The following is a 10,833-nucleotide window of genomic DNA, read 5'->3' as shown; positions in this document are numbered from 1 at the left end:
ATGGGGAGCGTCCTGCTCACTGCTCTTCTGACGTCGGTCTCAGCGCCTTGTGCCCAGGCTCTGTGGCTGGGAAGGCTGGACCCGAGGCAGGTAACGGCCCATCCGTTGGTGCCAGTGCTGGCTTAGAGCCCCGTCGGTCCTAGGGGCCCAGGCCCCTCCTGTGGGGCCACAGTCTCTGGGTTACCCTCCCGGTGCCGGCCCAGACCGGCACCGGCTATGGGGGGACGGGTCAGCCTGAGTCAGGGGCCCTGGACTCCCAGACAAAGAGGACACCTCAAGGGGCTGGGGGACCCGGCCCCTCTCACCTGCTCCTCTCCTCCCAGCTTCTGGGGTCCTGGTACGTTCTCGCCGTGGCCTCCGGTGAGAAGGGCTTTGCGGTGGAGAAGGCCACGAAGGACATCGAGGGTGTCGTGGTGACCCTTACTGCCGAAAGCAGTCTGAAAATGCTGTCCTCCAGGCACAGGTGAGCGAGCTGTGCGCTGTGCGCCTGTGTCCCCGGAGAGCAGGTCTGGCGGGCCTCTGGGTGGGATCATGGTGGATGCGAGGGGCCTCTCGGGACAAGGCCCCCCCCTCAGCTGCCGCCTAAAGTGGGCTCGCGCGTGGTGTCTCGGAGCCGCTGGTAACCTTCCTCCCACACCCGCGTCTGCCTTCGGGAGCCGTGGGGCCCTGGGTCCCGCTGGGACGGGCCTGGCCGTGGGACGAGCAAGGACAGAGGAGGTCTGGGGTCCGATGGCGGCCCCGCTATGTTGGGTGAGCACACACGGTCACATGCGCCACGGTGTGGGCCACGAAGCCGCGTGGCTGGCTGTGTCCCGGCGAGGCTGGCGGAATCAGACATCCAAATCCAGAAACTAGGCGTCTGGAGAGCCTCAGGCTCTGTGAAAAGCCGCCGGTGACGTCAGGGCCACGGGGGTGGCCGCGGGGCTGGGTCGCCATTCCGGTGTCCGCTCTCTGGTGTGACTGGTTAGCAGCGCCCCCTGGTGCTGTGTCACCTGCACCTCTGGGGACCGCGGCCAGACGCTGGTTTGGAAAGACGGATGGTGCCGAGCCCCCCTCCCCACCAGGACTGCGAGTGGGTCCTCTTACATTGAATTGAACTGAAGTCATCTGTTGGCCTTCGGATTGGAAGTGCATTTGCATGGCTCAGAAATCAGAGTCCCCAAAGGCACTCAGAGCGGGTCCTTCCCACCTGCCCAGCCAGCCCGTCCCCTCCCTGCAGGTGACCCATGCTTGTGACTCGTGGCGGCTCCTCAGACACGGGCGGCCGCACGCCAGCACACGTGTGTCACCGAGCCATGCACGCCGGGAACCTCTCCGTATCCGTCCACACAGCCTCTGCTCTCTTTTATTTTATTTTATTTAATTTCTAATTTTTATTTTTTTTAAGTTTATTTATTTTTGAGACAGACAGAGACAGGGAGAGACAGAGCATGAATGGGGGAGGGGCAGAGAGGGAGGGAGACACAGAATCCGAAACAGGCTCCAGGCTCCGAGCTGTCAGCACAGAGCCCGACGCGGGGCTCGAGCCCACGGACCGCGAGATCACGACCTGGGCCGAAGTCGGCCGCTTCACCGACCGAGCCACCCAGGCGCCCCACCTCTGCTCTCTTTTAGAACATTTCGCCTTTTATTCTCTTCTGTCTTTACTGAATTTTTAAAAATTGTGGTAAGATAAATGCAGCACAGAAACGGCCGTCGTAACCACTCTCAAGGACGCAGTTCGGGGGCGTCAGGCGCACTCACACTGTCGTGCAGCCGTCTCCCCGTCCGTCCCCAGAACGTGTTCGTCTTCCCAGACTGGACTCTGTCCCGTTACACACGGACCCTCCCCTCCCCCAGCCCCACCCTCCCGCTCTCGGCGTCCGTGGCTCCGACTCCTCCAGGGCCTCCGGCGAGCGTCCACTCCTACAGGACGTGTCCCCCCGTGACGGGCTGACGTCACTCAGCACGGTGCCCTCCAGGTTCGCCACGTGGCAGCAGGTGCCGCGATTCCCCTCCTTTTTGGGGCTGACGTTCCCGGGTGTGGGCGGAGCACGTGGCCGCTTCCGCCTCTTGGTTTTGCCAACCACGCTGCGGTGAACGTGGGCGTGTACGTCTCCCTTCAGATCCTGCTTTCGGTTCTGGGCGCGCGCAGCGGCGGGACCGCGGGGTCACACGGCGATTCCATGTCACATTCTCGGAGGCGCTCTGCTCTGTTTTTTTGGAAATATATGAAATTTATTGTCAAATTGGTTTCCATGCGACAGCCAGTGCTCATCCCAGCAGGTGCCCTCCTCGATGCCCCTCACCCACCCTCCCCTCCCTCCCACCCCCATCAGCCCTCAGTTTGCTCTCAGTTTTTGAGATTCTCTTATGCTTTGGGCCTCTCCCGCTCTAACCTCTTTTTTTTTTTCCTTCCCCTCCCCCATGGGCTCCTGTTAAGTTTCTGCTCTGTTTTACAGCTGCCTATTGGTCCAGCAGGCTTTCTGCCAGCGCCCTGCTGCTGGGCAGACGGGGGTCTCCAATCTTTTGCAATTGGAAACACACTTTGGGGAGTGGGCCCAGGGGTCTACCCGAAGGATGCATCTCTCGGAGTCCCCGTGTCTCCACATCACACGTGGCCGGTCCCCTGAACTGGCGCCTGCCCCGGGCATTCCCTTACTCTTTGTTCTTTGCCATCTGATGGGCAGCAGATGGCCCTGTGTCAGCTTTTATGCGTCTTCTGTAAGGACAAGGGCCAGGGGCATCCTGGGACATGTCAACGTGCCTTTTGTGCTTCCTCCCCAACACGGGGCTCAAACTCACAACCCTGAGATCAAGACCTGAGCCGAGATCAAGAGTCGGACGCTTAACCGACTGAGTCACCCAGGCGCCCCTGCCTGTTCGTATCTTTGGCATATTTTTCTGTTAGGTGTGTTTTTACCGGTTTGTAAGAACCCTTGAGTGTTCGGGATATTAGCCTCTCATCTGTGGTAAAAGTTAGTTGCAAATATATTTCCCAGTTTGTAATTTTTCTTATAACATTGAGACGGGTTGTTTCTGTTTGTTTTATTTTTTTAATTTTAATTTTTTAAAGTTTATTTACTTATTTTGAGAGGGAGAGAAATGGTGAGTGGGGAGGGTCAGAGAGAGAGAGAGAGAGAGAGAGAGAGAATCCCAAGCAGGTCCCACGCTGTCAGCACAGAGCCTGACACGGGGCTCGATCCCGCAAACCATGAGATCGTGACCTGAGCTGAAATCTGGAGTGGACCCTTAACCACCTGAGCCCCCCGGCCGCCCCAAGACCAACTGCCTGTCTGTTGTGTCCGTTCACTTTAGGGACTGATTGGTCCTTGTGATGCTGGGGCTCCTCACCCAAAATTGCAGAGGGCCCAGCGTCTGTCTGAGGCTCATTTTGCGCCCTTTGTGCCCCCACCACCCTGGGGAGGGAGCTGATCTGCACTTGCTCTCTTGTGGCTCATTCCCGAGCCAGGCTGGATTCACTGGAGAGCGAGGTTTCTGGGTAATGGGGGCCGTCAGAGGAAGCCAGGATCCCCTCTGCGACACGCTGGCGGCAGGCCGGGCCCTGGCGGCAGGACCCTTGTGTCCCGTGGTCCCGACTCTGGACCCTGAGCTGAGGACGGACGGTCTCTTTTCCAGGCCGGAGAGGTGTGATGTGGGCACGGTGTTGCTGTGGAGACAGAACTCTGGATGGGTGTTTGTGAACCCCTGTAAGGCGACAGCCTCTGCGGTGTCCCATGGGGTGCGGGGCAGCGTGGGGATGGGCTCGCTCGCCTGGCCAGCACCGTGGGAAGGGGAGGGGATCGGTCACCCCCAGACTCCCTCTGTGGTGTGCAGGGGGGTGGCCCTCCGCCCCCGTGGGGACAGGACCGGGGGAGTGTGACCCCGGATGAGCTGGGACAGGCCCTCGCCAGCTGGCCATCCGTCACCGGGGACCAGGGGACCACGGGGCTCTGGGGCTCTGAGCTTGCCTGGGGGCCTCTCGTGTCTCCCAGCCCTGGGCGTGTCAGACTACTGGGTGCTGGGCACTGACTTCAGGGACTATGCCGTCATCTTCACCCAGCTGGAGTTCAAGGACGAGGCCTTCAGCACCGGGAGCTGTACAGTAAGTGGAGGAGACCCCGGGCCCGCCCACAAACTCCCTGCCGGCCGCAGCCACGCTGTGCGGGAAGCACATCGTCCCAGGGTCCGGGGCTAGAGAGAGGGGCCCGCCGCCTGGGCTGGCCCCTGTGCCCCCAGGGACCCGGCGCCTCGCCATGGCCCTCTCTGCCTGGGGCCTCATCCCTGCACTCCCCCTGCTGCAAGAGGGACAGCTGGGGCGGGGGCACAGGTGTGAGGGTCCCCTCCTGCCCCGCAGGTCGGACGGAGCTGGCCAGCCAGGAGGCCGTGTGCCTCTTCACCAGGTGGAGCAGGGGCCTGGGCTTCCTGTCCCAGCAGCAGGCCGCGCTGCAGCGGGACCGTGAGTGTCCCCCGGGGCCGCCCCCCGCGCCCAAGTGTCCCCCGGGGCCGCCCCCATGCCCAAGAACCGGCTCACTTCCGCTGGTCTCGGGGAGCCTCCCGGCCTCAGTGAGTCAGGCAGGACTAGGGGGGGTGAGTTCTTCAAGGAGTCACCTGCTCCCTGCCCGAAGTCAGGCCGACAGGGGAGGCCCCGTCTCGGGTGAGGCTGTGGGCCCGACCTCACGGCTCCTCTTGTCCCCCCAGTCACCTGTGCGCACAAGGCCTTCCAGGTAAGCTGGCTTCCCGAGCATCACCCCGCGTCCTACACCCCAGTGCTCTGCAGCCATGAGGGGCCGGGGACCCGGGTGGAGGCAGACGCCCCTCGAACCTGGGGTCCTCCAGTGCTCTTCCTGGTTTTCAGTGAATGCTTCGCCTCCAGTGGGGACAGTGCCCACCGTGTCCAGGCGAGGCCGGCCAGGCGCTGGCAACCTGCTCAGCCACCCAGGTGCTGGGTGCTGGGTGCTGGGTGCTGGGCAGGTGCTCCCAGGGAATCTTGCTGCGTTTCCAAATAAAGCGATTCCACAAACTGCTATAGTTACCTCTCACTCGTGTGCTGGGCTGGGCTCGGTGTCGAGGGCGGACAGAGATGGACGGGGCGCCGCTCTCGTGGGGTGCGGGCCGCGCAGGGAGAGGATAGGGTGCGGTGGGCACACCTAGGGCTGAACCACACGGCACAGAGCCAGCTCGGGGGCGAGAGGGCCGGCCTGCACTTGTGTCCCTCGGCAGAGTCCCTCTGGGTGGGGGGACCCGCGCACACGGGTCTTGGCTGGGGAGTGGGGGCTGGGCCGGGGGCAGCCGCTCCCCGGGGAGGGATCACACAGCCCCGGGCCGATGGGAGGGTCGTCTGCCTGAGTGAGAGCAGGCCTGCGGTTCGAGTTCGGACAGGGTGCTGGGCCGACGAGGTGGGCACTGGTGCCCACTGGGGTGCCGGGCTGGGGCACCTCGGTGTCCGGGGCGGGGCTCTGGGGCAAGGCCAGGGGCCCAGGATTGCAGAGGCCTGGCCTGTGGGTCCTCCTGTGGTCCGGTGGGGCCCTGCCTGAGGTCTTGGCAGGAGCTGGGGTGGGGGCTGCCCATCCCTCACGGCGAGGTGGGGTGCACGCCAGGAAGGGGACAGGCGGGCACATACAGGAGAGCTGCACGCACATGCACATGCACCCCATGTGCCTGTGCACACACACCGGCTGCCCCCTCTGTCAGCACCTGCTCAGGACAGACCCCCCATCAGCACCCGCTCAGGGCAGACCCCCCCGTCAGCACCTGCTCAGGGCAGACCCCCCGTCAGCACCTGCTCAGGGCAGACCCCCCGTCAGCACCTGCTCAGGGCAGACCCCCCCCCGTCAGCACCTGCTCAGGGCAGACCCCCCCGTCAGCACCTGCTCAGGGCAGACCCCCCGTCAGCACCCGCTCAGGGCAGACCCCCCCGTCAGCACCTGCTCAGGGCAGACCCCCCCGTCAGCACCTGCTCAGGGCAGACCCCCCCGTCAGCACCTGCTCAGGGCAGACCCCCCCGTCAGCACCTGCTCAGGGCAGACCCCCCGTCAGCACCTGCTCAGGGCAGACCCCCCGTCAGCACCTGCTCAGGGCAGACCCCCCGTCAGCACCTGCTCAGGGCGACCCTGCGGTCAGGTCCTCCTTCTCACACGCAGATAACCTTATGAAGTGACTCATGGTGACACCAGCTGGCTGTTGTCTCTCTTCCGGGGGTGGGGAGCTAGTGTGAGAGGCCCAGGGCTCCCACTGTGAGGAGGGACGGCTCCAGGGGACATGTGGTGACCTGAGGTCTGGGGGGAGTGACCTCGGGAACACGATGGCTTTGTCTGACGCCTCCCAGGCAGGCGGCACCGACCAGGCTGAGCACCTGGGCCGGCCCTCTGTGCCCGGGGCAGGAGAGGGCCCGCAGCCCCCCGGCCTCCCCATCGGCCCACCCCAGGCCGGCTCAAGGCTCCGGGTTGGTTGGACGGCCACGGCAGGGTCCGTGGGTGGGGAGATTTAAACTCAGTGCCCTGGTGGCCGAAGAAGGAGGCTGAAGATGGGACCGGGGAGGCTGGTGCCCACGCTGGTCCTGGCGCTTGTGCTGGCCATGGGGTCCCGGCCACAGGAACAGCCGCCCAGGGAGGCCCACAGCCTCAACTGGAACAAGGTAAAGCCGTAGGCCTGCTGTCCCCCGAGCCAGGCACCCAGGCCGTGGGGGCCGGGGGTCGTCCGAGTGTGGGCAGCTGGAAGATCGCTCCCTAAAAATCTTCCAAGGGCCTTCCCGGGGCCCTGGGCAGTGCCCCGAGGCTGGCAGGAGTCTCCGGCACAAGCCCCTGCCAGCCCAGTGGGACTGCCCCCCGGCGTCTCCCAGAGCAGCTGCCGGCCATGGGGGGTGGGTAGGGCGCAGGGCCCCAGGCAGGTGCACCCAGAGATGCTAGGTGGGCAGAGGTGGAATCAGCAGGACGTGTTCTGGAACGAGGAGATCGCTGGCAGGTGGAACCCTCCAGCGGGGGTGGCTGTGGGCACAGGCTGAGCGGGCTGTGGCGGTGTCTGGGACGGTGGGCTCGTGGCAGGAAATCAGAGGGATGGGGCCCCCCCGGAGGCCCCGCACGGGAAGAAAGTTATAGCACACGGTTCCCACTGCCCAGCCCCCACACCCCCGGACAGTCTGGCGTCTGCCCACCAGGGCCCCTAACCAGGGGCCATGCAGGTCTGTGGGTGTTGGATGCGGGCTGGGTGTCTGGGAGGCATCCCTTGTCTGGTGGGTTCCGGGAGCCTGGCTGGGAGCCTGGGAAGGAGCGCCTTCCTCAGCACCTCTGCACAGTTTTCAGGGTTCTGGTACATTCTGGCTGTTGCCTCCGATGGCCAGGGGTTCTTGCCTGGCAGACACAGGAGGAAGCTGGGGGCATCCACGGTAAAGGTTCACAAAGTGGGCCAGCTGAAGGTGGTCCTGGCCTTTAGCCGGTGAGTGGAGCAGGGCGGGGGGCCCAGCACAGCGTCCCCAGAGCCCTGGCCACGGCAGCCTGGGGCATCATCCTGTCCGGGTGGGGGTGCCGGAGCCGGATCACCGGGAAAACCTAGAGTGACGGTCCCCACAGCCCTGAAACCTGTCACTTCCTGCCCCTAAAATTCAAGAGCCTGATTTTGGGAGAAGCCCCCACGCTACACGGGGTCACTCAGCAGGCACTGGGTGTTGGAAGTGTTTCCCTTAAGCTGTGGGACCGGTCCCGGTCCAAATTGGAAAATTCCAGAAATGGGCGTCCCGCCTTGTCCCCCTAGGTCACAGGGGTGCCAGGCATACACGTTAATTCTTCGGAAAGATGGGAAGAAGGCGGTGTTCAGGAACACACGTGCGTATGATAGCCTGGGGCCGGGAGAGGGAGGCCTGGGGTGGCAGTGCCCCCCCGGCTTCGTCACCCAGACGCGGGACAGGGTGCCTCTGCCGGCGCCGTCCCCGGCCGCCCCTCCGTCCTGGGGAAGGTCCGGGGGGGGGCGGGATGGGTGCCAGGCACACGGGGCGGTCAGGCGGGCCGTGGCCCCGGGGGGAGCAGGGGGCTCTCGACCCCTCCCGCACGCCCCTGCCTTGCTTCTCTCCCGCCCAGTGAAGGGGGTGGAAGGTTTCCACGTGCTGTCCACGGACTACAGCTTCGGCGTGGTCTACCTGCGCCTGGGCCGCGCCGGCCGGACCGCCAAGATGCTACTGTTCTTAAGTGAGTGACATCTGGGGGAGGGGGTGTGCGGGGGCAGGTAAGGGGGGGGCGCAGGGGCACAGGCTCAGAGGGAGGCCTCTGCCGCAGCTCGGGCTCCGCGACAGGGCGCCCGCGACCGACACCGATCCTCACGGCTCAGGGCGCGGACCCGATGGAGGGTCTCGCCGCGTCAGGTGTTGGGGAGGGGGCTCCGGTCCCTTCCTCTTCTTACCAGGGCACTGATCCTGTCGCGAGGACCCCAGCTAACCCTGCACACCGCCGGAGGCCCCGACCCCTCGCACCGTCGCACTGGGGCTTTGGTGTATGAATCTGGGAGGACACGGGCAGTCCATACTTTGGGTCGCAGCCCTTGCAGGGCAGGCTGGCGGCAGGTGGCAGGGGGCAGGTGGGTGGGCGGAGCCTGGAGACCACGTGGGCAGGTCTCTGAGGTGGCTGCTGCAGGGGTGAGTGGGGGAGGCCAGTGCAGGGGGGAGCCCGGAGGAGGAGAGGCCAGGCGTGGGGCTGGCCATCCACGGGAAGCTCAGGCCCTGGCGCTGAGGGCAGGATGGGGGGAGTTGGGGGCAGGGCAGGTGGAGGTGGTGAAGGGAAGGCAGACGGGGAGAGGTTCTGTGCCGGGTGGGGGCGGTACGGAAGGGAGTGGGGTCGGGAAAGGACCCCTCCAGGCACGGGGCACGCGGGGCATGCAGGGCACGCACGGGGGGGAGGCGGGGGGGGGGGGAAGGGCTGCAGCCAGAGGGGTTGGGTGAGCAGACGGGGCTGCCCGAGCCGGTCTCCAGGGCCTCGCTGGGGACACCCGCCCGCCTCGGGGCACAGAGGGGACAGAAGGACATTTCCCCATCACCTGTCTGCTGCGCCTCCCGTGGCAGCGCCCTCGCGTCTCTGTCCTGCGAGGGACTGGCGGTGTCCGTGGGGGTCGGGGTGCAGCCCACGCGGCCAGAACTGGTAAATGACGTGACTGTGCTTCCCGACCGCAGGCAGACGGAACACTTCCAGCTTCCCGAGCATGAAAAGATTCGTAGACATATGTGAGACTTTGGAGCTCGCCGATGGTGTGACCGTTCTTCCGAAAGACGGTAACACGTGGTCGAGAGCCCTCCCTCCCCCACCACTGTCCAGGTCCGCGCCATGCCTGGCCCCGTCCGCCCTGTTAGGGTCGGCTCACCGGGGGCAGAGAGAGGAGGGGTGACAGCGGTCTCTTCCAAGCCCCGTGGGAGGTGCTCCCCTTCCACGGCCCTGTCCTGCATCAGCACCAGGCTCGTCCTGCCGACGGGCGTGGGCGGTGGGCACCGGGCAGCCCGTCTGGTCTGGGCTCTGTGGCCGTGGCTGGACGACCCGGGCAGTGTCCCACACCAGCACACGAGAAACCGGGGAGAGAAAGGGAACGCTCGTGGGCAGACCGGCCCCCACCGGGCAGCGCCCCCTCAGTGCCCCTCTGTCTCCACAGCCTCCTGTGCGCACACCATCCTGCCCTGAGGGCCACCACCGTTACTTTGGGCTCCGCTCGTGGCCCTCCGAGACCCCAGGAGCGTTCTTCACGGTTCCGGGAGTTCGCACGCTGAGAGGTGTTTGGTGACCCCGGGCCGCTGATGGGGTGAAGTCCAAGGGCCGTGGCTCTAGCCCAAGAGGGATCCTTGATGATCCTCAGGAGCTGGGGATAGGAGGGCACGTGCTGGCCGGCAGGGAGAGTCCAGTCCTGGCCCGTCAGCTCGTGCCCTCCAGGTTCCACGGCCGAGAGGGGCTGTCACCTCCTGTCTGCTGGGAAATAGACCTCGGACCGGTCCAGTGTAATCCTCGCCGCGTGTCTTCTCTGCAGTGAGTCTGCGCACCGCTCCCCGGGCTCCCCGACACCCCACACTTCCCCAGGAAGCCGCTCACTCCTTCGGGAAACACGTATAAGCACCCGTGACACGCCAGGCACGTGCTCGCTGCTGGTGAGAGGGCAGTGAGCAAAACAGGCAATAGCTTATTAGAATTTGGGGACTATCCGCCTCCGAGGGAGAGGGCCTCGAGCGTCCTAGATGCCTTCTGCACAGCTGCACAAGGACTACACACACCATAATTCTTCCAGACTCTTCACAAAGACGTTACCCTAATGAGGTGCCTGCAGGAAGAGCCCTTGACCACCTCACGCTTTCTGTGCCAGTCTCCCGGCTCGGCTCGGCTGGGAGCCTCAGCCCCACGGTCACCCAGGAGGCCAGGGCTGCAGCCTCAGCGGAGGCTCGACTGGGGCAGGGTCCGCCTCCAAGACCGCGACCGGGCACGTGCTCTTGGCAGGATTCGGCCGGGACCGGGGGGGTCTCAGGACTTCTGTGTCTCAGCCCGGAGCCTCTGCAGGTTCTTGGCACTGGGCCTCCTGGGGCAGCTCATACTGTCTGCTCTTGCTTCGTCAGAGAGAGACACACACACAGACACACACACTGACACAGAGACAGAGAACGGACCCGGGAGAAAAGGAACCCGGAGAAACCACAGGCTTTCATGAACCAGCTTGGAAGCGACACCCATCGTTATATTCTCTCCCTCAGAACCGGTCACACGGGCCTTCCACCGGGGAGGGGAGGGTTTGTCACAAGGATACAAGAGGCTGTGTTAGTAAAAGAGGGCACATGTCGGAGACAGAGACCTTTGTTTGTGCTGTGACACCACAGCCTGACGCCAGCAGGGACACGGCCGG

The 10,833-nt window shown here is 64.8% G+C and overlaps 2 protein-coding genes across 2 annotated transcripts; both read left to right on the top strand.

Annotated features, from left to right (window-relative positions):
- Positions 1 to 6,469, top strand: LCN6 (lipocalin 6). Its single transcript, XM_042912134.1, is given in 8 exon segments — positions 1 to 90; positions 324 to 463; positions 3,619 to 3,689; positions 3,975 to 4,070; positions 4,073 to 4,084; positions 4,337 to 4,438; positions 4,681 to 4,880; positions 6,308 to 6,469. Coding segments are annotated over 8 exon segments (873 nt in total).
- A 36-nt stretch (positions 6,470 to 6,505) lies between these two features.
- LCN10 (lipocalin 10) lies at positions 6,506 to 9,685 on the top strand. The gene is made up of 6 exons (XM_042912133.1): positions 6,506 to 6,616; positions 7,274 to 7,413; positions 7,729 to 7,839; positions 8,050 to 8,159; positions 9,134 to 9,232; positions 9,604 to 9,685. The coding sequence occupies exons 1-6, from the start codon at positions 6,506 to 6,508 to the stop codon at positions 9,630 to 9,632; spliced, it is 600 nt and encodes a 199-aa protein (XP_042768067.1). The 3' UTR covers positions 9,633 to 9,685.
- The last annotated feature ends 1,148 nt before the right edge of the window (positions 9,686 to 10,833 follow it).

Source organism: Panthera leo, chromosome D4 (genome assembly GCF_018350215.1).
Source record: "Panthera leo isolate Ple1 chromosome D4, P.leo_Ple1_pat1.1, whole genome shotgun sequence".
Taxonomy (NCBI): domain Eukaryota; kingdom Metazoa; phylum Chordata; class Mammalia; order Carnivora; family Felidae; genus Panthera; species Panthera leo.
This window is presented reverse-complemented; position numbering and strand designations above follow the sequence as displayed.